At 38.1% G+C, this 27,647-nt stretch overlaps 1 protein-coding gene across 1 annotated transcript; it reads right to left on the bottom strand.

Moving 5' to 3' along the window:
* Positions 1-4,623: 4,623 nt before the first annotated feature.
* Positions 4,624-18,325, bottom strand: hrh2a (histamine receptor H2a). Its single transcript, XM_020706557.3, has 3 exons — positions 17,892-18,325; positions 5,332-6,708; positions 4,624-5,209 (listed from the first exon to the last, which is right to left on the bottom strand). Exons 2-3 carry the CDS (start codon positions 6,335-6,337, stop codon positions 4,932-4,934), a joined length of 1,284 nt encoding a protein of 427 aa, XP_020562216.1. The 5' UTR covers positions 6,338-6,708; positions 17,892-18,325; the 3' UTR covers positions 4,624-4,931.
* Between the last annotated feature and the right edge of the window lie 9,322 nt (positions 18,326-27,647).

The raw sequence follows: 27,647 nt of genomic DNA on the forward strand, positions 1-27,647 counted from the left end.
TCCTGTTTGATATTTCTTTTTTACATTGTAGTCACAGTGCCCTATCTGAGCAGAATTAAGTACTGTGGTGACATAACCAAAAACGTGATGTCCAAACGTGTGAACGCCAGGTCTTAAGAGGTTGAATCCCAGCTCTACATGGAGAACAAGCAAATGTCGGACATTTGTTTTATTTCTGCAAATAAATGTCATCAAAATTTCATTTTGAATGTGTCACAGTTTGCAGAGTGACACTCAATTAAAAGCTATGCATTTTTATGCTTTGCTGAGTGTTTTTCTCATCCTAAGCTTATAATAAAGGCATGTTTCCAGTGATTCTGTGGGAGGAATTGAGCAGTTGAAAAACATAATTGAAAGCGTGGTATTGCTTTGACATTCAAACTCCTAATGACTGAATGTAAACGTCTCTGTGCGCGTGTAACCTCTTTTTTTTCCCGTTTCTGTCTGTAGTCCTTGCTGCATCACTGTAAATGCCTTTGATATCTTATTCATCAGGTTTATTCATCCTCCTACTTTCATATTTCTCCACATGCTCAATCATTACTGTGGGGATGGAGGGACATTTAAGTTGTTGCCTTTGTTTGTTGAATGTTTATAGCTTCCGTTAGCTCTGCCTCAACGACCACTGAGGAACCAGTAGATACAAAATCCAAATCCTCCTATAAAAGAGGAGATGCCCTCTGGGCAGCCATAGCTCATAGTTGGCCTGATTTAGTGGCAGCCAGGAATCTGGGCTTGAATAAAGACAGAGAGAGCGAGGGCAGAGTGGGAGAGATAGAGGAAAAGATGGCTCCCCGCGTGATAAATAGCCCCGGCTCTCTCTATTGCATTAGTCGTCCGGGCCGATAGATTGCGAGCCCAATAGACCCAGACGTATGCGATTGGTTTCTCATATAAAAGTTGCATATTAAATTCCTTCACAGGACTGTGCCCCCTAAGCGTGAAGGAGGGATGGAAGAAAATGGGAGTTAAAAAAGCCGAAAGTGGAGAAAGGAATGGAGGAGCAAGAAAAAGGCATTTTATGAGAGATGGAACAGAGGCATTGTTGGGGAAGTCGGAGAGAAGAAGGGGGAAAGATAATGGCAGGAGAAAAGTAGCTTGATGGTGGAAAAGACAAATGATGATGTCATGTATTTAATAAGTCCTTGGATATTGGACGATGAGTGCGACCGTACGTCCATTTAATCAGTATTGCCTCCCAATGAAGATTTCTCTCTTGTTTTTTGCGCTCCCTCCCATTTTCTCTTCTCCACCATTCCCCACATGCTAACGACCGCTCTAATTGTTTCCAAGCTCATTAAGATGCTGATGTTTTAATAGTAATTAATCAGTCATTTGCCTACATGAAAAACGCAGGCCACTGAGGTTTGTTCACCACTGTTTCAGTACAGTGATAAAGCAGGAGCTGAGTCAAAGCAAACAATATCCTGCTAATTTACCTCATCATTGTTAATTGGTTGTTAAGTGCCTTTAATTACCAAGCAGGCTTTGGGATTTAGATTTGCAGAACGAGGGGTTTCCGTGCGACCGTCCCCCCTTTTTTTGTCTAATGAATACTCAGTGAACTTTAAAAAGTGCAATAAACGACTGAAGAGAGAAATAAGACACGCACTGACCCTCCTCTCCCTCTTAAGTGTCATTTTTTTCCCCTCCTCATTCCCTATCTTCTTTTGCTTCCTCTCCTCCATCCTCCTGTCCCTTTCTCCATTTCTGTCTCACTCCCTATCTCTTTCTCCAGATATTATTAACTCATTAAGTTTTTTTCATTATTTTTAATAAAAGATGAGTTATGGCTTTAGCCTCACTGTGGCAGCATCCCCCATCCCCTCCTCTCTCCCTTCCTCTTCAACCGTTTACTCCCTCCCCTTCTTCTCTTACCCCCCCGCCTTCTCTTCAACATCTTCTCCTCTCTAGGCCATATTGCACGCTGATGCGTTTGACCTCTGAACTGCGCTTTCAGACATTTCTGTCGCCAGCCTCAACCTTCTGTCCATCTTCTTCGCTTTTGCCACCATCACACTCGTCGATCAATCATCTGTCTTTCTCATAGCGCTGAGCAGTCTTTAGATGGCATTCATAAGATTTATGATTCATGGTTCTCTCTGTCTTTGACTGTATGTGTGTGTGTGCGTGCAAGAAGGAGAATCAAGAGAAAGGAAAAAAGGATCAGGAGAAAGACAGAAGATAGAGAGGAGAAAAGGGCCTCGTCGATGACACAGAATAATGACAATATTCATGATTGATAGCTTATCCAGAGCTGGTTGGGTACATGTGCTGTATGCCTGTCTATGTGTGTGCATGGCTGTGCTGTTTTGTTTTCCCCACATTAATCCGATGTAAAAGAAACAATGATGAATGGCTTTCATGTGCCTTCGGCTGTCAGCGGTCACTTTGAGAAAAAAAAGAAAAAACTGAAGAGGAGATAAAGATGGGAAACAAGTGACCAGGATTATCAGGGGACACATGATTTTTATGTTGGAATGGAGGGACTCCGGGGAGGATGAAAAGAGCTCAATCAATTGAAGCCACACAGGGCGAGCACGGATAAGACTGGATAAACAACTTTAGCAATTTCTGCAAATGCTTGAGTTGTTCAAACTCTGCAGAAAATAATTAGATGTGCTTTTAAAGGCTCCTGTGATGTTGCTGCCTGCCTTTTTGTTTGTTTTGTTATTAATACAATTCTAAAATAGTTGTGCAGCGCAATCAGTCTTCATGATGTCTCCTAAAAGCACCACATCAGTGAGGGGAGAAATCCTGAATTCTAGCGCAAATGTGAACACATTTTAGTATATTTTACAGGTTTTTAATAACAGATTTATAGTTGTTGCAGGCTTATTGGTCTCAAAAAAGTTATGTTACCATTGAATGTTTCTCCTTTTTTCACAGTTTTCTCAATTTATTAACATTAATATTGAGCAGTTTACATCGTAATGATGCATTTCAGAGACGTTGTGCTTAAACTTGAACTATTTTACTGCAAAAACATGCTCGCTAGAAATAAGTCAAAAGTTCTTAAAATATGAAGAAAAAAATCTTTAAATAAACAAAAAAATCTGCAGTTTTTATCAAGAATTATTATTTTAGGAAAAACATATTTTTACTAGGACATGTTTTCTCAAACCATCTTGCTGTTAAAAACTTTCTAAATATGACAGTTTCTCTAAAACAAAGGTTCTTTTTACTTTGTTAAGATTCAGTTTTTGCAGAGTCCAACGGAATAAGTAGCTGTTTTTGTTTAGTGCCACTTTAAGCAGAAACATGCCTTTTTTTGTAACTCCTAAATTTGGCAAAACGTAAACCCGAATTCCCTTCAGAATTAGTGATTTATTTTTAGCCTGGAAGTAATTTCAACCCTGAATGCAGCACATTCTCCTCTTTATCTATGAATAAGGATAAAAAGAAAAATATATCAGCACATTATGTTTCTCATTGTTTGGCCTTTTTGACAGCATTCATTGCTTCTTGGTGTAGTTGGAGGAGGCTGAACTTTTCATTTAAAACAATAATATATTCAATCTTTACAGCTTTTATTTAGTGTCCTGGTGTGTTTTTACCAATTCTCCGAAATACTTTTTGATATTATCTATTTTTTCCAAATTATATACAAATAAGCAAACAAAATGACTGCTGTGGTACTTCTAGTAGTTGTAGAATTCCAGTAGACCGGGGTTTTTAAACAGAAATGAGTAAAAGAAAGCAAGAAAGAAAGGAAGGCAGAATGGAAAGCAACCTAAAAAATAAATCTGAATCCTGAGGATGACAGTGGATTTAAAAAAACAAAAACATTTTTACACCGGTCAAGTGGTACTTTTTTTTGGTACAATTTGGGACTTGTAGTTTATTTTGTGACATGATACTGCTGAATGAAGAAGATGATACATTCTGCAGGGGAATCTTTGGTCCTGGCATTGTTCAAGTGGCACTGATTGTCGCTGAAGTCCAAGGACACCTCCTCTTGACAGGAATCTTTTTGCTCCCTAGAAAAATCCACATAGATGAAACCGAAGGTTTTTCTCACACCTCGCCACATTAACTTACCCTTCATCGTCTATATACACTGAGTGAAGTGACTAATCAGGATCCATGGAAGTTTAGGCCTGATCCTGCAGCATGTCACCGTCCTCTTGGTATCAGAACCAAATGGGCAAGAGATGATCCTTTCCTTTCTCTATAAAAGCAGTGCCATGTTTGCATTTTCTTGGGAGTGTAATTTATTTCACCTATTTTTGAGTCATACTTAAGATTATTCTTTTTTGTTCAAAGTCTAACATCTGAGGTGTGACCACAAAAATAAAATTAGGAAACGTTAGGCGTTTGCCTTTGACTTCAATGCCAGCAATGTTCCCTGATATTTAAAATGAGTGAATATAGACCCATATATCATAAACGGACGGCTACCACAAGGCCAAATGACTTGTGAAACATTTACCATAAATATGTATAAGTGGGCTCTTTCATTTGTTCTCTAAGGAAGCAGAGTGGAATCTGAAAGGGTGAGGTGTTAATGTGGCAGAAATGCAAAGCGGTGTTTGTTGACAGCCATGATGAATTGTTTGCGCTGTACTGTGGTAACACAAATCCTCACTTAACAGCCCATAAGAATGGTGTTATCGCCAGTTATTTCTTCAGCTGCTTTTATTAGTATTGTTGTGAATTTTTAAAATTCTGTTTAATGAACGTTGCATGCCATACATTCAATCCTTAGTTACATAATGAATCTATATACATTTCTCAGCTTCACACTACAACATGAAGACGTACGTAAGTGTGGTTGTATCCTTCGGTGTTGACACAAAACTACAGCAGCGTTGCATGCTTCACACTCCAAGGACTCAGGTTGATTCACCTCCAACTTGTGCTTTATTCCTAACTGGCATTCACCCAATGATTCACACTAAACATCCATTGGTAATGAAATTTCTATTTCCCTACTCCAAGTTGTGGTTCTTCATGTTTCCACTGGGGCACACTCTGCAACATTTTCCGTTTGTGTAAGTGAAGTGTAGCATAAATACACACTGTAGAGCAGTTTCCCTGTCATTACCAGTGACATCTGTGACAGCAGTGCCATTTGCAAAGTGGATAGCTGTTGTTGCTGTCCTGCTGTTTTTTCCCTCATGCATGACATTTTGATCTGTTATAGCTGCCCTGCAGGTGGCAGGGGTTTGGCCACACAGCAGTATCATCTCAGTGAGATGCTCTCTGGCTGAGATGAGAAGAAGGAAAGGAAAATATTAGAGAACCGTGTTATAGTAGATATACAGTATATTTCTGCACAACAGGTAGCAGTACTGCTACTTCTAATGAGGTTTAACTAAACTCCATCACCTGCTCCTGTGGTAGGCGATGACTTTTTGATCCTACAGCCACTGTAAGAATGGAAGTGGCATATCAGTAGATGGGTGTATGCTGCCCTAAAGTCCCTGTTCAGAACGCCGTACAGGAAAGGATTGAGGGCTGAGTTGGCATATCCAAGCCACAGCACAACAGGGTATGCCGGGACAATGGCAGGGTCTGGATGCTCCCTCAGTCCCAACACTGTGAATAGAATGAAATAGGGTAACCAACACACCACAAATGCGCCAATCACAGCTGCCAGAGTCACTGTGGCTTTGTGCTCCCGCAGTGCCACGGCTGTAACACTGCAAGCAAGAGTGGTGCTGGTGGGAGGATTACTCCTGCAGTCGTAGCTGGTAACGCAAGTTGGTCTGGTGTTGATGATGCGTTTGGCCTGCACCCGTGCAATGCGTAGTATTTGGAGATAGGTCCAGCACATGGCAACCAGCGGCAGGTAAAATGTGAGAAGGGAGTCTGTGAGGACATAAGGTCTGTTCAGCTCAAAGCGACACCTCCTTTCTGAAGCCCACGGTCCTTGGTTCTGCACGGTCCCGTTAACCGTGTTCCAGCCCATTTGGATGGGCAAGAAAGACAAGGCCACAGACACTATCCAAACACTCATCATGGCTACTCCAACTCTCCATGGCACCACTATGGAGCCATACCTCAGAGGCATGGTCACTGCCAGGTAGCGGTCCACACTTATGGCCAGCAATGTGAGAATGGAGGCAGTGCACAGCATGACATCCATAGAGATGTAGAAGTTGCAGAAGACAGGACCCAGGGGCCAGTCGTCACTGATGAGGATGAGGGCAGAGAAGGGGAGGACTAGGAGGCCGAGCAGCAGGTCTGTCACAGCCAGCGACACGATGAAGCAGTTGGTGAGGCAGCGGAGGCGTCGAGAGGCACAGACAGCCAGACACACCAGCACATTACCACCCACAGTCAGGAGGATGAGGAGAGACAGAATGACACCCAGCACCACTTTTGACAACATTATTAGTGGTTTTTCACTGGTGGCATTGTGACTTTTTTAATTAGTTGAAAGATGTTTACTTTATAAAAAAACTGACGCTCTAGCTTGTTCATATTTTCTGTGAGATATTCAGTGAAAGTTTTGAAACATAGATCTTCTTTGCATTACATTCTCCAGGCTTTAGCTTTTCCAAACTCCTTGTTATCTTTTTGCTCTGATAATCCCAAAAGAATTAGACTTTCAAGTGTTTATCCATTAAGTTTATCCATCAGAAGTTTGCTTTTAGTTTTTTCTTCTGAAAGAGACAACCCAGCACCTCCATGGCTCTAGAAGTCGCTTCTTTTTACTTGCTTGTTCACTGAAGAAATCATTTTCAATGCTTGTACTGACACCTAGTGACAAAAGATGAGAAATACAGTTAGGTTAGTCAACATTTTGAGTCACGTCACTTTAAAATTTAGTTTCTTAAACTAAATTTGTATGGTAATCTTCAAGGGAATACGTTAGATTTAATTGAAATGTATCCCACTATTTTGTACTACTTACTTTATACTACCAAACATCACATAAAAGTCATTGACAGCGTCAAAATAAAAACTGTGTATCATTTTATTTACCCTGAAAAATGTCTCAACTACAGCTGTTTGAATACAAATTATTTATGTTTTCTTGTTAAGACAAAATACCAAAAAAATTTAGCTTTGTGAAATATTTCGAAATCATGTAGGTTTTTCATCACCGTTTTTGAAAACTTTAAAAAGTGCCATAATTTTTAAAGTGGTGGACTGAGGATGACGTGCTGAAGCCGTGCACGCCCGGACAATATAGGCAGTCCAGAAGAAAGTCCGGGGAGGTGAATTCTTCGCCGGGCCAGCGTTACCGGGCTAACCCAATGAGTTATATCCCTAGAGGAGACATCACGTGATTCCTCATGGGAGAAGAGAACCGCCATCTTGGTGAGGTCAAGTTCCTGCTGCAGTGCATGCATGTGAACTCATTTTTTGCAAAATGCCAGTTCATTGTGCAAGTTTCAACTGCCAAAATCAGAGTCCACAAAAGAGGAAGGCAGAACATTTCACAGGTAAGAACTATATTTTTTTCTTTTACTGCTGGAGGGGCTTTATTAGTAGAACACATGTTGAAGTGCATGACGCTGCAGGGCTATTATCAACATGCTGCATGATGTACGTATAATTTGCTGTCGACATAAATGTAAACTTTATTTAGTTAAACCTATAAATAGTATACTAGGAGTAGGCTAATATAGTTATATAGATTTATACATTTCTGACTCAGTGACCGAACTTTTCTTGCATGTTTCCAATGGATTCAGACTTAAGGAAAAAGTGGGCCTTAGCAATAAAAAGAGCTAACCCAGATGGATCACTGTGGTTACCAACTAGAAATACAGTCTGGCTATGTTCAAAAGATTTCGGGGAAACAGATTTTGATAAGAATGGCCAGACTGTTCGCTTGAAACCCGACACCAAAGCATCTATGTTACTCAAATTGTTCACTCACATGAATCAGTGGGGTAAATCAATTGTTTTTCTTTTGTTTTTTGTTTTTTTTTAAAGGGGAAAATCTGTTTTGACTTTTGGACTTATTGTTGACTTATTATTATAATTTATTATTATTGACATATTTTTATATGTTGTTATCATTTAATATTATTATTGACTTATTATTTATGTATTGTTATTATTTATTATTATTGACGCATTGTTGGGCTTTTCTAAATAATTTAAATTACATGTCAAAGAGGTCTAAAGCTTTGAAATGTTTAAAAATTATTTTCAAAAATTCTTTGTAATTTTTGTTTATTTACAAGAAGTCCTGCAACAATGCATTTTTCATTAAAGTTTGAGCTTATAAGGCTGACTGTTTCTCTTATTTAACAGCAACAAATGATGTATATATATATATATATATATATATATATATATATATATATATATATATATATATATATATATATATATATATATATATATATATATATATATATATATATATATATATATATAAAATTATATACATATATTATATATTTATTTAAATGTATATAGAAATATGAATATATATAAATTATATTAAAGCTACTTAGATGCCACCAAAGGCTATAGAAATCATTGTCATGGGGGCGTCGTAGACCTCAGCAAGATGGCGTCGCGCTCCGCCACCGTCGGCCAGGCTTCTAAAGCGGGCGTGTCTCCTCTAGTGATATAACTCATTGGTCTAACCCTCAACTGCCAGTGGTGGCTTGACGAGATCCGACCGGAAGTGAAGAACATCAGGACTGAGTGAGTTTTGCGTACGATCACAGTGTTGAGAGTAAAAATAGCAAAAAAGGTTTCTGGCTAAACGGGTAACCAGTCCCTAGGATAGCACAAGGGTTAATCAATCCTATGAAACAGCTATTATAAATGAAATAAATAAATCATACCATTTCAGAACATCTCTAAAACAATTGTGACTTTTAATGTGCTCTTAGACTCAGCTAATAGTGGTTTCCTTACTCTTTCTGCAGAAAGTCATTCATTTGCTCTCAACTATTTTTGTCATAATCAAATGTGTAAAAGTTTACACTCATGGGTATAAAGGTGGGCTTGCAATCTAACTTTGATCATATTAACCCTTGTGCTATCCTAGACAATGTAACATTGGGAGTTGGGTCATCTAGACCCACTAGACAGTGCGCTGAACCTTTTTTCTTCAATGATTTGTGATCTTCACTGGTGTCCATGGATTACATGAAATCTTTCCACCTTTATCCACCTTTGTCATGGTAGGGAGAACACGTCAATGTAAGGGTGGGGTCATCTAAGATAGCAAAAGGGTTACGCTAGAAGGTAAGTCTAATTATTAGAGGCAAATGTTAGTAGAGTGTAGGCCTGCAAAATAAATCCCAAATTTGTTGTTATTCCGATATCAAACTGTGCAATACACATATTGCAAAAGATGGCAAAGATTGTGATACATGGTTACCTTAAATGTACTAAAACAAGCTCATGGCAGCTTGAAGTATTTAACCAATCAAATAAATCCTTTATGCATTTGACCAATCGGATGGACCCATTTACATCACTGGATGGATCCCTTTTATGTTAGATGCTCGCCTCCTATGTAGACGACGGTAATTTGGAGCATCATTTAAGGTATGTTGACTCTTATTTTAATTAAACTGTAACAGTGAAATGCAAATTATGTTTTGCTATTTGTTAATGTATTGCAATATTGATCATTAATGTCGCAAATCGCGAGTTTTCCTCATATTGTGCAGCCCTAGTAGTGTTTCAAATTTTTGACAAATATTTATTTTAGAAATAAAATAGATTTTTATATTTTACAACTAATTGCATTTGAGTCTTTTTTTTAAATATTTTAATCAGAGTCAAAAATCAATGTTTGTAGTTATACTATGAATAACAAATTGTCACTAGTAAGTTATGGAAGAACCATGACTCATTTAATTTCATTTTGAGTAAATTGGTTTCTTAAATGTTGTTCCTGAATGTTTTCATAATGAAACACTTGCCAACCTTGGTCTGAAGCCATCAAACTTATTAAAGTCAGAACCTGAATTTGGATGTTGACAACAAAAGCCATTGGCTGCAAATCAAGACAAAAACAAATAGATTTAGACTTGTAATGAAAATGTAATTGAAAGAAGGCTTTAATTAATTCTTGGCCTTGAAAAACCCATAGCCGTGAAAATGAAATAGTTCATTCTGCAACTGCTTCTTTGAACTCTATCCAGAGCAAACACTGATAACCCATCTGCTGCTGGCATGCAGCTGAGCTCTCACAGAAACACGTTTGAGTTGTTACAGAAATACTGAATACATTTTCCCCTCTTGTTTTTATCAAAATCTAATTACCAGATTTAACAATTTCTCCCCATTTTTTGCTGCATTTTTGTGAATGTTCGCTGATATTACATGCAGAGCAGCAGACAAAAGTATTGTATTTTTTATGCTCTCATTTTGTACATCTATGTCCATAGGATAAACCATTCATTTGGTTTATTATGAGAACCGGACTGAGTGACCCCTCTCACGTTGTGTTTCAAAGTTCTCCAAGAAGCTAGAATCCTGTATATTTCAATTTAGAAACAAGCAGCTTTTGCCTGGCTTCAGTGTCCGAATTGTTAAAAAATGGTGACGGAATTGACTTCTTTTGGTGGAGCCAGAAGCAAACCATTTCTATGGGGGACCACACTCACTCAGTCCAGTTCTCTAATACAGTCATGGTAAGAACTAAAACTGCAAAAAAGCTATATATATCCAAGTAACTAAAAATGCTGACCCCAGATTTTTTGTTTTGCTTCTGGTGAAGCATCTTAAATTTAAAGCTAGATTAGTGTTACTTTTCCTTTGTCTCGAATCAAAGTCGTGCTGAAAGAATAAACTGAAAACAAAGACTCAATAACTGGCTCAGCCAAGATGATTAAATCTAACTTTCCTGTTTTAGATCACAGAAACAACATGTGACTTCAAGAAGCTATATTTTCTTGTCAAAATTGTTACAGTAGAAGATTGTGACTTTATTCTTATAAGACTTGTTTAAAAGCTTAAACCTGGAAAAAAGTGGTGCTAACAAATGATTCCACTAAATCCGACTTGATTATGTATGCAGACCAAACAAGCCCTTGGTTTTTCATACATTTTTGATATTTTCCTAACTGATGAGGTCTACTATACATTTGCAAAAAGATGACCAGCTTTACTGTTGTAATTTCTGACTTCTGCTTGAAGAACATAAAATGAAAAAGTCTGCAATATTTCATATTTTGTCTCAAAATTGTCTGCTCTTTCTTTTCTTATGACAGGTCAGGAGTACTGTGCTTCTGTTTATCTTTGACAACATGTGAAGAGAACTTTTTCATCTGACCACAGATGAAAAAGTGATATATGATATTATGATATATTTATGCTTCAGAACTCAATGTCACCTCTAGATAAAGGTTCAAAGAAAGCTATTTCCTGCACAGAAAAATTTAACTTTAGCTTCAATGATTCTTTTAGAGTGGAAAAAAATCGTGATTGAAAACAAGGACACGTGGAAAAATGAAAAACCACCTCTTTTAAAAAACATTTTTTCTAGCAGAACATGAAAAAACATTAAACAATTTAAACCCATGAATTCCACAGTTATATAATGTATAACCAGATAGGCATGCTGAGCTGCACAACAATTTACAGCAATGAAAAATGAATAGGCAGAAAAGACAACAAAGATGTTAGGGTTTGCTAACTTCTCCCCTGACCTGATATGAAAAGAAAATGATTATATAAATAAAATATGTTTTCCTTGTTTTTTACTTATTTATTTATTTTAACAAGAAGGAAGCTTAGCCTTCAGCTAGAGGGCAAAGTCTGAATTTCCTTGAAAAAGGCAGATGCCTGGCTGCCTTTAGCCCCCCCCTCACATACTGAGGAAAAATATTTGCAATTGTTTTCTGCTTCACCTAGAATCTTGCTGCTCATCTTTATTCTTTTCTTAAATCTATTTTTTTTAACTTTGTGCTATACCAACTACGGAGCCCGTGTCCTGACATTAAAATATAAAATATATATCTTGTTCCCACAGATTAATATCTTGTTCCCACAGATTATTATCTCGTTCGCACGAAATACAATTCCGTTCCCATAAGATACAATTCCGTTCCCACAAGATACTATTCCGTTCCCATAAGATACTATTGCGTTCCCTCAAAATACTATTCCGTTCCCTCGAAATGATTAACTTGTGCGAACGCAATAATTATGTCGTTCGAACGCAATAATTAATCCCTTCGAACGCAGTAATTATTCACGTCATAAGTCATTCACGCGGATATGCTCTCTGTACGCCGGCAAAAGCCGCTTTCAGCGGTAACTTCCGTGTCTCTGTGACCCATATTCGTTCAAAAAAGGAACATGAAAAACAAAAATGATCACTTTATTATCGTCACAATGAATATAAGAAAAATATCAAAAGATTTATGATAACTAGGCTGCTTTGTCATACGATAGCTCCTGCTAGGCTACTACTAGCTCCGCCGCAGAGCTCTTTGATGTATGCCGGCATTTGGGCAACTGGCAGGTCTGTTGTCAGACAGCTGATATTGTAGTTTAGGGTCGAATAGGAATAATAATATTCAGGACACGGGCTCTGTAAGACAGTAATAAAGTGATCATTTTTGTTTTTCATGTTCCTTTTTTGAACGAATATGGGTCACAGAGACACGGAAGTTACTGCTGAAAGCGGCTGAGTTTTGCCGGCGTACAGAGAGCATATCTGCGTGTATGACTTATGACGTGATTAATTATTGCGTTCGAACGACATAATTATTGAGTTTGCACGAGTTAATCATTTCGAGGGAACGGAATAGTATTTTGAGAGAACGCAATAGTATCTTGTGGGAACGGAATAGTATTTTGTGCGAACGACATAATAACCTGTGGGAACAAGATATTAATCTGTGGGAACAAGATATATTTTTATATCTTAATGTCAGGACACGGGCTTCGTACAAAAGGGATGTAATACCCTACTTTTTATGCTCTTTACTTTAAATGATCCAATGAGAAACATATCAGTTTTGAAATAATTGAGACCAAGACCTGCGACAGACTGGCAACCTGTTTGGCCTGTCCCCCACCTTTGCCCAAAGGTAGCTAGGACAGGTTCCAGCAGCCTCATGACACCGAAAGAGAATCAATGGGTCCAGAAAATGGATGGACGGATAGGTGGGTGAATGGATGGATGGATAGATGGCTGGATTGGTGTATTGCAGCCAGAAAATTCTATGTTCATTTACTTTAATTAAGGCATGATCCATGAAAAATGTGAGAAACATTTCTTTTTTTAGTTATTTACTATACTCTTTTATTTTGAAAAGACAGCGGTGTCTCCATGTTTGCAATGTGCGCATGTGCAGAATTGAGATGCGCTTTGATGTGTATGCCATCACTTTTTGTTTTCTTGCTCTGGCTGCCTCAGAAGAAAGCACTAAATATAACAATATACAAAGTCCGGGGTGAATAAAGTTCCCAAAAAGAAGACGAAGTCCTGTCTATTTTCATGGGGGCAACAGGTGAATGGATGGATGGATGGATGGATGGATGGATGGATGGATGGATGGATGGATGGATGGAAGGACGGACGGACGGATGGATGGACGGATCAGTGTTTTAACAAGAACAGAAAATCAGAGGAAAATAGATAAAGCTTTCGGCAAGACCAGACAGATCTCAAGACTAAAATACAAACCATAGCGAAAACAAAATTAATAAATCCTGAAAGATATATCAAAATAAATTTATTCGTTTTTTATTATCTGAAGCATTAGAATAAGCAACTTATCAGTTGTGAAAAAATTTATACCAATGTCTGTGACAGACTGGCGACCTATCCAGGGTGTACCCTGACTTCGCCCAACTTAGCTCAGAGAGGTTCCAGCAGTCCAGTGACCTTAAAAGGGATTCATTGGGTTCAGAAAATTGGCAGATGGATGGATGGATGATACGATCACAACCAACGTTTGACTGAACAAGAACTGAAAAGCAGAAAACAATACATGAAGCTTTGGGTGAGACCGGACAGATGACCTAAGACTAAAATATTAATAGCATTAATGACAGAATAGTTAAAAGCAGTAATGATAATCTAGCTTTACTTTAGTTCCAAAAACAGGAGGGAATAAATACATTTAGTCTGTTATCAACTATCTGCTGTCAACTATCTGTTTCCACTTCATGCTCACATAGATAAACATGTGCTATTTCTCTGTGACATGCTTTCATAATGGATTTTGAGGACTGTAATGAACATCAGAAGACTGCTAAGTGCCATGTTTTGCACAAGATGCTTGAGTTTCTGCCCAAAAAAAGTGTTTTTGAATTGACAGCTGGGTTTGGATGGGATCCTTAAAACACTCCAAGATCTCATCTGGGAGTTTTGAAATGAGGTCCATGAATAGGGTTGGTAAAATATTATAAAATAATGTTACATTTGGAATAAAGGTTCTGGACTTTCCATTTGTCCAACTGATGCTGCTTGTTTATCTGTACTGTATTCAAACATTATGGTTCACTTCCAAAAGGAAGATGACTTCCCTTCCGGATATTTTTTAATTGGTTGATAGGCCAGCGGCACCTCAGTGGTACACGAGGATAGTTTGTGGTTGTTTAAGCCATATGGGTTAAAGGAAATGCATTTTTCTTAGATTACAAAAATGAGAAGTGTGATAGATTAAATTTCCATTCTTGAATGAGCAACAGATCTCTGAAAGTGATGACTTTTGGAAACGGACATTTATATCATTGTAACAACACATCTTATCGTAAATATTTTTTTCAAATTAGTACAGTACATTCGTGAATGATTTTGAGATTGCTCTAAAATAAAAGAAGTTTCATGTTTTGCTAGATCAGATTCATGGAGAAACATGCTTACAGTTTTGCACACATAACAAGACAGTGACATTTTCACTAAAAAATAAACAGGTCTGTTTTTGTTTCAAGATTAGTTTCAAATTTGTTCAGTCTTTTAGATATACATTTGTGTTTTTGTCTTCACAAAATAAAATTGGATAGGTATGAAGGGACTCTCTGAGGATTGGATCAATCCCTTTCCTGTATAGTTAGTGGAGTTTTAAATGCTGAAAGAAAAAAGCAATTTAAAACACAACATTCACATTTTGTTTGTTCAATTTTCAGCCCATTGTGGTAGAATACAATGGCATAATTATCAGAGCCGCATTACTAATTACCGAGTCGGCACCTAACATCATGAAGACAAGATTACATGTTAAATCATGATATTTGGTGGCTTTTTGGAAGCATCCTTGGTGTTACATGTCTTCTCTCCTATGAGAGATGCAAATGAGATGGAAAAGCGTCATCCTGCCAGTGATCTGCTGAAAAGAGTCCTATTTAGATCATTATGATGAAAGGCAGACACAGCAGGGTTGGAGCTCAAAAATGGAAAAAAAAGGATTTAATCTCTTCGATGGAACCATCTGCCTTTAGAGTGAAAATCTCCCAAAAAAAGATGTTAATCCTGTTTTCCTTTGAATCCTCTTGTTGGTTTAATTATCTGTATTTTTTCAGTTCTTCTTTTGTTGTTTACTAATGCTTTTTGTGGTTCTCACACCTGGTTGGAGTTTGTCTCTTCATGCTCAAAATACCTAGTTTTACTTGACTAAGTGTTGTCAGAAAATCAATCAATGAAAACTCTCACTAGATTCATTTTTAAGATATGCCTCTGTGTATAGATTTTAACCCAAAAAATCAAAATAAAAACTATGAATCTTGATTTGATGCCAAAACAAATGATCTTTTGCTAGTTTAATCACCATTTTATGAAGCTCTAAAGATGCTAAAAGCAACATTTGTGAAAGCATCAGAATATAAACAAGCATTGAATGTCCTATTCATCCATCCATCTTATGTGTCCTCATTGACCTTTGCAGGGTCAAATCGATGTTTCAATGATGTAAAACAACTTTAGTATATAGCAGTGCTCAGATTTCCAGTTGAAAATGGACGTCTGTGCTTGTGAGCTCACATTTGTTTTCATGTCTTGTCTTTTTGTTCTCTTTACCCAGAGACCAAGACAGATATGGAGGATTGAGGGAAGCGATCAGAATGGTGGGTTGCTAGGTAACAGTTGCGTATTCTGACCAGTAGATGGAAGCCCTGGAAGTGTGAAATTGAAACACCCAACTAACATAACCAGAGACCAACAGGAGGATCTACCACATCAAATATGGATGGACAGTAACAGCAGGTATTGCTGCACACAGACACACGCTCACACAAACCGACCCAGATACACTAACAAGCTCCGGATGGATGGGGATAATTGATTGCTCTTATTACACTTTTATAATGTGAACAATGCAGCTTTACAAAAGGTTTAAGAAAAACAGGACACTTGGATTTATAGTAAAATAAAGACAAAAACTACTTAGCCTACATTTTTTGCTTTCCTGTTTTATCTTCAATGTAACTGTGCACCCAAAAATTACAGGAAACTTTCCTTATGACCTGTTAAGCACGGCAGACTTTGCTTTTTTCTTGCTCTGATTAAAAGTTGCAGGAAAATGGGTCTTGGCCCAGATTAAATCTAAGAAACGATTCAGCATTTCAAAACAAAAGGATGTTAAAAACATGATTATTGTCAGCCAAAAGAATATCACATGATCTAAATCAAGTAAAAGGGTGTTGCAGGGCTGAATATTTCATAAAGTTTACATAAGGCTGATATAGATTACTTATTTTCACTCCCTGCTTGGTGCGTATAGATGCAAAGTCACGAGCTCTGGCATCACTTTTCATGCAAAGACCGTTGTGTCACTTCCAAGGAGCATAACAGATTAGACTTCAACAGTGTTCAGTCGGCATCCAAAAGATGCTATAAGAAAGTGCAGTCAAGTGTCCTTTGGTGTGATATCTCTGTCAGATTGTTGTAACGGGTAGGAGCTCTAACATGGTTGTACTAACACAAACCATCTTCAAATCACTGTCTGATCTAAAACATATATGTGGATGAAAGAGGTCTAAAAACTAAAGTTTTACTGAATCACAAAATCACAATGAAGAAGATTAAAAGATTAGGTTCTTGTATTGTAAAAGCAGAGTTTCCAGGAATTCCAATAGCTCAATTTTTAATCTATCATCTTAAATGTAGTGATCATGTTTAATTCAAACCCATTTTTTTTCCTGAGGTCTTACAGAGTTTTCCATCATTCATTAAACAGCTATATTTACATTTCAATGAAGGATTCAACATTTCATATTAACAGCCTAATACGACATTTGAAAAAGTTTTTTAATTTCTGCTTTGATGATCTTATTGCTTTTTAATCATGATTATTTAAGTAAAGATGGCACCCCTAAAATTTTTCCTTAGGGAACTACACAAATTATCTTGAACTTTTCTTATCGTCAAGAGCAACAGCAAAAGACTTGAGTTCATTCCCTCAAATTATATATATGGTTAAATGCACCCTTTTGCTCACTTCTATCTGACATAATTAAAACATGGAATCAAGGTTATAAAATTCTAAAAAACGATATTTCTTCATTGGTCAGAAAAATTTTAAAGCATTTATGAGAAAAAAAGCCCTCAAGATCTTAATCTGTGGCTGACTTATATCACGAGAGCATGCTTTAAAGCCTGGCTGTAGATTTGTGATGAAAGTCACGCACTGCTCACCACAACGTCTGCCTTTCTGATAATTTAAACTCCCCTCTGCTGCTTTGTGCCTTGAGCAACAAAGGACTTTTCAAGTTTCTAGACATCAGACGGAGAATTTATATTTCTATACACAAAGAGCCCAAAACTCATTTTTTCTGTAACTATGGATTTGAGCAAACAGCAAAAACAACATAAAGCTTACAAATTAAAGACATGTCATGTTTGTGTTGCTGCTGGAATGTAGACAGAAGACAAGCTGACTTAAACATGACCATTTCCGAGTGAACTAAAAAAAAAAAATCCCTGTTTTGTCCATGCAGGTTGTTTCAATTCTAATTTCACAACATCCAACATGTTATTATAAAGTAGGAATGCATTAACTCACCTGCAGGTTGCTTTTCCCGCTCTGTCAGGAATGTTTCTGCTTTTCTGATCTGCTCCCAAGTCTCTTCTAAAGAGAGGGTGGGTAATGAGCTTGTGAGAGAGTGCAGGAAGACAAGAGAGGAAGAGCGAGTGGAAGCCAGTTTCGTCAAAGCTACCTATCCCTCACTCTCTTGCTCTTTTTTTTTCGTCTTAGAGTAATTGCTTGTGAAATTATCTTAATAGCTCCTATATTGTCTTGCTGTGCTTAAGTGTGCACGTACCAGCTGCTGCTAAAAAGCCGGTTATTGTCAACAATTAGTCTCTCTATTGAAAGAACTTAAGTAATCCAAGCACTGTGCTAGTTTCAGCTCTAATGACAGGGCTTGTTGACAAGTAAGTCCACGTAGTAGTGGAGACATGTATTGAGTGTTTTCACCCACTTTTCTTGTTTCATGCTTTCAAATGCAGAGCCTCGAGATGTGGGCACCATGAGTATTTTTTTGAAAGAAAAGTCTCAATATATGTCACAAGTGTCAGGTCAAACTCTGACAAACAGGGTTGTTCCTTTTTTGTGTCTTTTCCATCAAACACGCCCCTCACATTTATCAGTGCGGACATTACATTTTTATTTGTTTTGTTCTAATCTTCTTAATTTTCCCCCTCCAGTCATGTTGATGATAAAGGATGTCATCATAATTAAGGCAATATGTAACTTGATTTGTCATTTCTTAAAGAGATAATTTGGTACAAATAATCATAAAGTGGTACACACAATAGATGCGTCTTTTTATTTCATTTTTTAAACGTATTTTATATTTATTGTTATATTTTTTATGTTTCTTTTGTTTTTATACTGATTGCTTTTCAAATACTGAAAAAACACTATTTTTTTATGTAAAAGCGCTCATTAATAATGATTATTGACCTTAATCTTTTACCTGCTTTACTGTTTTTCCAAAAAGCACAGCAAAGCTCAGTAAAACTTCTTTAGTAACAGGAAACGATTCTATCTCATCTCAGGGTTTTTGCTGATTATAAAAATGAAATGAGGAAAATACGTTTAATCTTCTGATGTTAACAGATAAACATGCCTAATGTTGCACGTTTCTCACCAAAAATTCACTGAATTGCCATGCCATCCTCAGAACCTGCTCAATCCCTTTTAGGGTTACAGGCTGCTGGAGCCAGACCAGCTACTGTGAAGCTAGGGTGGCCCCTGAACAGGTTGCTGGCTCAGTGGCCTTGTGGTAGAGTGTCTGCCCTGTGACTGGAAGGTCGTGAGTTCAAATCATACGTGAGTCATACCAAAGGCTCTAAAAATGGGACCCAATGCATCCCTGCTTGACACTCAGCATGAAGGGGTTGGATTAGGGGGTTAATCCACCAAATGGTTCCCGAGTCCGGGTGTGTCTGCAGCTCACCGCTCTCCCAGGGGATGGGTCTAATGCGGAGAACAAATTTCACACACCTTGGTGTGTGACAGCTAATGGTACTTTAGTTAGTCGCAGGGCCACACAACTACACACTCACTTGCAAACTTAAGGGCGATGTGGAGATACTAATTAAGCATTCATTTGGACTGTGGGAGGAAGCCAGAGTATCAGGAGAAATCCCACTCATGCATGGGGACAACATGCAAACTCCACACTGGAAGGTCCTAGTTGGGATTCAAACCAGAGTGTTCTCACTGTAAGGTGAGGGCATGAACCACAACTCCACAGGGCAATTTTTACTTTTGTCCCATTTGTTCAAGGCACATTCTTCCTGTGTGGTTTTGTTAAGTCTTGATAAACTTTCGCCTTGCTTTTTGATATCTTTGTGTGGCAGTTGTTTTCAGCTGGGTCTCCCACCAAAGCATCCCTTTTTATTGGTTATAGGTTGGCACCCGTGTTCGGCAGTGGAGCTGCCATCAGTGTGTGCATTTGTGTGTGCATGGGTGAAAGGGACTATGACTGTGAAGCGCTTTGGGTCTTCTAGGACCTTAGTAAAGCACTATACAAGAATAGGCCTTTTACCATTTACCATAGTGGAACGTGTTTCTTATGTGTTGACATGTGCTTCAAGACCAGTGATGTGCGGTGAGGTGGATGGCTGGTGAGGCATTGACTCCTCTGGAGTCAGATTTACAATGAAAGACCTACATATTTCACCATTCATCCAACGGCAGCTAACAGCTTATAAAATACACACACGAACATATTTGTCCTGGATGCAGAAAAGGCATTTGATCGGGTCAACTGGAAATTTTTAATAGCCATCTTGAATAAATTTGGCTTTGGAAAATCGTTCATCAACTGGATTAAAATATTATGTGCCTCTCCTAACGCTCGTGTCAGAACAAATGATCAAACATCTCCAAGCTTTAACTTACAAAGAGGGTCCAGACAAGGCTGTCCACTATCTCCGTCTTTATTTGCACTATTTATTGAACCTCTAGTAAGACATTGAAGGCATTCAAACCAGAAATCTAGAACATAAAATAAGTCTTTATGCAGATTATGTTTTTATTATTTACTACCAATTCACAATCTTCCATCTGCCAAATTATCTCCTTAATTAATACATTTTCCTCAGTTTCGGAATACTCCATAAACTGGTCTAAAAGCACAATTCTGCCAATTAATTGCAATTATCTAAATACATCATCCATTAAACCAGTGTTTTTCAACCAGTGTGCCGCGGCACACTAGTGTGCCGTGGGAGATGGTCAAGTGTGCCTTGGGAAATTGCCCTCATTAACTGATCTAAAAACATTTCCCATCTCCAGGATTTCAGTTCTTTGTTCATCCCAACAGGCCCCGATAAAACACTAAGAAATTGGGAATATGAAAGATCATAAAATACTTTTTTCTTTGTGTTTATTTGATTCTATTAAATACATTTTGATAAGGATGACGATACCGCGATTTAGCCGCAGCTTTGGCTATGTTAGGAAATGTTCCGCCCCTTCAACTGTCTCCACCAATCATTCTTGGGATCTTAATCACATGTCATCAGTCTGACCAATCAGAAGTGGTTAAAGTCTTCACTTCCTTGTTCTGAATTCTGCTGAAAAAGTCTCTCAGTTCTAAGAAAAATACCAGCTAAAGCTTGTCTTTAGCGGTGTAGCTTTCCACAGAATCCGGTGTCGAACCGTGGAAAAAGTGAACAAAACAATGAAGCTCAGAGACGCTAGTCTGTCTGCGTTCGGCGGATTATTGAACTACATCTCCCATGATGCATTTGGTTATTAAAGTGACAGTGTGAGCGTCTGGGTGCACGACTATCTCCTCTTAACGTCGTGAAACCACAACGACCACAAATCAAACAGTTTTTAAATCTTTTAACTTAACTTTTATTACATCTTTAAAAAACAGCTGCCACAATTTTTTCTGCCACAATTATCACAAAAATGCATGTGAGATCATGAAGGGACTGTGGATCAATACAGACCGAGTTTCTCCTTTTTTCTTTTTTTTTGAATGCCGGTGTGCCGCGGGATTTTTGTCGAGGTTGAAGTGTGCCGTGGCTCAAAAAAGGTTGAAAAACACTGCATTAAACTACAAACAGGCCACATAAAGTACTTAGGTATAAATATTTCCTTTAGTCTTTTCTGATCTATTGAAGCTAAACCACACCGAACTCCTCAAAACATTTGAGGCTGATCTCACTAGATTGAAAAGTCTACCCTTTTCCGTAATAGGGAGAGTTGCAACCATAAAAATTAACTACCTGTTTTCAATGATTCCTTCCAAACCTCCAACCACTTGGTTCAAATCATTAGGCTCATTCATTTCCAAATTCCTTTGGGAAGGTAAACCACCAAGGATCAGTTTGAAAACTTTTCAAAAACCTAAAGATAGAGGAGGACTAGGCCTACAAAACTTCCAGGAATACTACTCCGTGAACAGATTGTTTTATGTCCAAAAATGGCTTAATCCTGGTGTGTTAGATCAGTGTTTTTCAACCTTTTCTGAGCCACGGCACACTTTAACCTTAAAAAAAATCCCGCGGCACACCAGCATCCAAAAATTAAAAAAAAGAAGGATAAACTCATAGTCTGTATTGATCTACAGCCCCTCCCTCCACAATCTCACATGCATTTTTGAGATAATTGTTGCAGAAAAAGCTGGAAACTGCAGCTGTTTTTTTCTAAAAGATTCAATAAAAGTTAAGTTAGAAGATTTAAAAATAGTTTGATGCGTGTTCGTTGGTTTCAAGACGTCTAACGACAGATCTCCTTGTGCCCTGTCACTCTCACAACCCAATGCATCATGGGAGATGTAGTGCATAAAACGGCCGGAGATCGGTTTTCGGAGCTTCATTGTTTTGTTCACTTGTTCCACGGTCTGATACCGGATTCTGTGGAAAGCTACAGCGCAAAAGACGAGCTTTAGCTGGTATTTTTGTTAGAACTGAGCGACTTTACGAGCTAAATCGGGACAAGGAAGTGAAGACTTTAACCACTTCTGATTGGTCAGACTGATGACATGTGATTAAGCCCCTCAAGAATGATTGGTGGAGACAGTCAAAGGGACGGGACTTTTCCCAAATACAGCCGGAGCTGCAGCTGAATCGCGGTACGGTCATTCTTATCAAAATGTCTTTAATAAAATAAAATAAACGCAAAGAAAAAGTATTTTACGATCTTTTATATTCCTAACTCCTCAGTGTTTTATCAGGGCCTGTTTGGATGAACACAGAGCTGAAATCCTGGAGATGGGAAATGTTTTTAGATCAGTTAATGAGGGCAATTTTCCACGGCACACTTGACCATCTCCCACGGCACACTAGTGTGCCGCGGCACACTGGTTGAAAAACACTGTGTTAGATGAATCTAGGCTAGATATAGAGCACAATCTCTGCGATAACCTAGATATTTCAAATTTACCTTTTTTCAGTTTAAAATTAAACAACACACATGCTTCAGAAGTTCAAACATCAGCTCATCTCTAACAGCCTGGTGGTATTTTCTTAAAAAAAAAACAATCTCACAATATTTCCATACAAACTCACCCACATTTTGAACAACCCTGACATTCTAATTAACAAAAACATGATTCAGTTTTCTTCATGGAAGAACAAAGGAATCCATCAGTTTCAGAATGTAATTCAGAATAGAACATTTATGTCCCTCCCACGTTATCCTCAATCTATGGGATTAGTAAAAACAAATTTCTAGAATATCAGCAACTTAAATCAGCTGTAAGGACTCAATACTGCTTGACCCAAATAGACCTAGACCTTCCCCTTACAGTAACACATTTCATTGACCTTAAAAATCGAAAGCTCACTTCCAAAAATGTACAAGTTGATATCTAACATAGAGGATACAATTTACTTACCCATGGCAAAATGGGAGTCTGAGCTATCCTTGAATTCTAGTGATCAATTTTGGCTATAGATCTGTTTGAATGCCTTTAATATGACCAAAGGTTTTAATCTACAACTTATCCCATACAAGATTCTCCACAGAATTCACTACACCGGACGGAGGCTATTTAAAATGGGTCTCTATCAGTCTGCTGTATGCACACAGTGCACAGATAACAACATTGACGACCATATGCACGCCCTCTGGTTCTGTTCACCTGTCCAATCATTCTGGCGTAAGGTCTGTGAAGAACTATCAATATGGTGTAACCCTTGTGCTATCCTAGGCACTTTAACGTTGGGAGTTGGGTCATCTAGACCCACTAGACAGTGCGCTAAACCTTTTTTCCCGAGCCCAGCCCCCCCCCAAGCCCAGGGGGGGGGGCTGGGCTTGGGGTTCTGGGGCCTGGGGTTGGCGGCCGGTGTTTCGCAGGTGGCCGGTGGTTTGACGCTTGGCCTGGCTCCCCGGGGGTCGGCAATGCGGGGCTAAGGGGTACCCTTGTTTTTGTTTTTTTTATTATTATTATTATTAGTAGTATTATTTTCTATTAATTATTATGATATTCTTTTAAAATTCGTTCTTTATTTCTTTATTTAATATATATATATATATATTTATTTATTTATTTTTAGGAGGGACAGGGTTGCACTGGGGGTAGGGGAGGTAGGGGTGCTAGTCCCTTATGGAGTCAGGGCATGAATGGTGGGGCTGGACCTCCTGCCCCTCGGGGTTGGCACCGCACCCCTTCCTTGCCGACTGTCTCTCGGCACTGGCGCGGCTCTGGGCTCTGTCTGCAGCTGGCTTGCCGCCTCCTGGCTGCCTGGCCGCCCTGGTAGGGGCGGTGCCTACTTTGGCCGGCTGGGGGGGTGGTCGCCCGGGGGGAGCCTTCCTCCCCAGGTTGTACCCATCCACCCGCTCCTCCCCACTCCCACCCAAACAAATGTGGCACACAGGCACATAGGGCTCCGGGAACTGGATGGGTGGGGACATGCTGGCGGGGATCACTGGGGGCGTCTCTCTCTGGAGTCCCGTCAGAGAGAGACGAGGATGGTGTGGTGGAGGGGGGCACGGTGAAACATCCATTCTCATCTTTCACCTGTCCGCCCCACAATTTTAACTTCCACTTTAGACACACAAACACTGCATGTTAGCAGCACACACACAGAAAATACACACAAATCACAGAGGGCCCCGGAGTGGGGGGACTCCACTGCTTGGCAGCGGTGGGACCCGCCACACTGGAGACCTCCTATTTTACCTGCAGCACACACACAGTACACCCACACCATGGTATTGTATTGATGGACAGAGACCCTCCGCTCATTTTCGTGTCAGAATATCACCTTTGGATGTAATATTTGTCATCTCAGCAGATCTGGTGTAATTGTTACACAGCTAAAAATAATAACTTATTCAAATCAGCGCTTTTATCCCCCACTTTCTCCACTTCTTTTCCTTTTTTTTCTCTTCTACCCCCTTCACACTTTTCCCCACACACACTAAATGTAACAAATACATAAAAAATAATAAGATATATAACCTCTTTTTGTAATAGTGAAACCTGTCCAATACAAAAGGCCTTCAGCTGTCATCTGTTTGCTCAGTTGTTGGACAGAACAAGTTAAAAGAAGAGAAAAAAAGGCTTAAAAAAGAAGCCTTTTCTGTGGGCCTATAGCAGAGTTTTCAGCGCACGTCTCTGTTAACATTGAGCCCTGCCGTCAGGCATAAGAGGAAACAGTTTTCGCTGATTAATATATTTATTTTTTATTCATCTGTTTTTTTGGTGTTATAAAATTTGAACTATCATGGTATACATTGTTGATTAGAACATGATGCTTGCTGTTAAGGGGCACTGGATGTAAAAGTTTAGCCAGTTAGAATTACGGTTTCATCAAGTTTAGCCAACTTTTCTTAGATTTACCACAACTTCACCACATCAGACATTTTTACAGATAAAAGTGTCACATATTCTTTTTAAGGCCTTCTAATTTAAATCGAATATATAAAAGTAAACTTATATTTTAAATATGAATTCCATACATAACCTTAATTTCTACTTTATAACATGTAGTGGTTAAATGTATAATCTAACTGATAAATCTAAATCTCTCTAAAAACAAAATCTTATTGTAAACATAAATATTAAATCTTGATGAATATTTAAATCATCAATCTAAAAAAGCTGTAAAAGTTAAATATTGAGTCTAAAACAAAATTGTTTTAGACCATTTAATCTAAAAACAAAACTAAATGTTAATTTGCAAATCTATAATATAAATATAATTTGTAAAGCTAAATCTTAAAAAAAAAGAATCTTCCAGGTTTTCTTTGTGATTTCTGTGGCACAAAAGGCCTAAAAATTGCATTTTTTTTAGTATAAAGTAAAAAAAAAAAAAAAGGGAAATCTGTCAATAGCAATTTTAAACTAAAGGCGGCTAGAGGATGTAAAACTCCTCTTCTTGTTGTCCATGTACCGGCATCTATGTTTATCGAAAAACATTGATGACATTTCTTGTTGAACAGGGAAACATTTTTAAAAGAAGATAATTATTTTCATGTTTGTGCTAGAAATACTGTAGAAACTAAATATTCATGTGTTAGCAACGTGCTTAGTGAATTTTTCACAACATTTACCTGGGATTATATTCTGTTAAAAACTTGTATTTTAACAAGAAAAAAATGTTTTCTCATGGTACAATCAAAAAAGAGAAATATTTTAATTGAAACATTTATTTTAGTTTATTTCATACATAAAATGAAAATTATTTCTGTTTAATTTTGTCTTGCTTTAATAGAATGTGGCTTGTTGTCACTCAGCCTTTATTTTGTTTCTTTCATTGTACTACGGTAATTCAGTTACTTAATCTTGGAAGCCGGTTTAGCTCGTGCTGGTTTTCGGCGCCTTCCGTCCATGTAACCAGGGTTCGGATCTGGGCTGCTCCCTGTTCCCTTCTCTGCTTCTGTGCCGGTCCCAAGCCCGGATAAATTGAGAGGGTTGCATCAGGAAGGGCATCCAGCGTAAAACATTGCCAAGTTAACCATGCAACTCATCCTCGAAGGAGAGGTTGTTTCGCTGTGGCGACCCCTGATGGGAAAAAGCTTTTTAAATCAGAAAGATCATTTAGACAATCATTTGCATCTCTGCCTGTTAACACCACCATTTTTATATATCATACATGTATAGATTGTACATTTTGTGCTTTTGTTTCAAATCTTTACCAACAGATCATTAAGGGTTATATCAAGTTGACTTAGGGTGACATTAATATATAGCATAAAGAGATATTTTTCAAGCTCACACATCGTAATTTCACACACATGCCAGCATACTTTGTACACAACTGTTAGACATTCTCCACCTATGTTTGACAGTTAAAAAGCGCCATTTGTCTGTCGACTTCTGTTTGTGCTTCAATTCTACTTTGTAAGAACAAAACTGTTTACCTCCACTTTCATGAAGAAACTTTTCAAACAGCTGAGTGATTTTTGTTTGTAACTTGGAGACTTTATCACCTATTTCAACCTTACCATCACAAGGAAAAGGGAAATTAGAGTTACAGTGTAAGGGAACAATTGATAAGTTAGACTAATAGAGCTTAGAGAGTAATAGCTTCTAAACCTGTTTGGCGAGGATAGTTTGATGGTGGAACTGGTATAAAATGCGGCAAAGTTGCTGTTTCATGAACAAAGTGTGTAAATTGGTTTAATTTGATGGAGTTATTAAAAGTATAGCAGGAGTTGGTGCTACTGTAACATTGCAAAATCCAGGATAGAATACAGCCACTTCTGCTTGTAGAGACCCAACTAAAAATTTTTTCTGTCCTGAAACTTTTCAAGTGCATGTAAGTGAAGCAGGTGAATGGGTTGCAAGATATTCTATTGATGAAGAAATTCTGATGAGGACAAATAAAGTTAATCTCATAATACCAAATGTTTTATTTCTTTGATGAAACCTAACAGCGTATTTCTTCTTCTGTTCTGTCACACAGACAAATGTTAAACATTTAGATTCATTTAGTTTTTAGCTTAAATATATTAGAAATATATATATCTTTTGTAATGTGATAAAATGTGGGCAAAGACATAATTTTGAGCTATTTTTATTGAACTAAACTGTTACATTCAACACCATACCCTTTAAGCCTTTGCAAAGCACTATCCCCTTCCAGGTATTGCAGCTAACTGCAAAGTTATTTATAACACTATAATTATTGTAAATTTAGAGCCTTGGTTTACAATGATGAAATGTTCAGAGTGCAACAAAAGGCATGAGAAAGTCGAGCTAAAGCAGACAAAGCGGGTGACTTTATTATCCTCCCCTGCTCTGGAGACTCCTATTTTCTGTTTTGATTCTAATTTTATTATAAATAGAGCGCATGCTTTAGATGCAAATGTGTGAATGCTTTTGCAATCTCACAGGCTTAA

The sequence above is a fragment of the Oryzias latipes genome, chromosome 10 (genome assembly GCF_053564925.1).
Source record: "Oryzias latipes strain Hd-rR chromosome 10, Olatipes_Hd-rR_3.1".
Taxonomy (NCBI): domain Eukaryota; kingdom Metazoa; phylum Chordata; class Actinopteri; order Beloniformes; family Adrianichthyidae; genus Oryzias; species Oryzias latipes.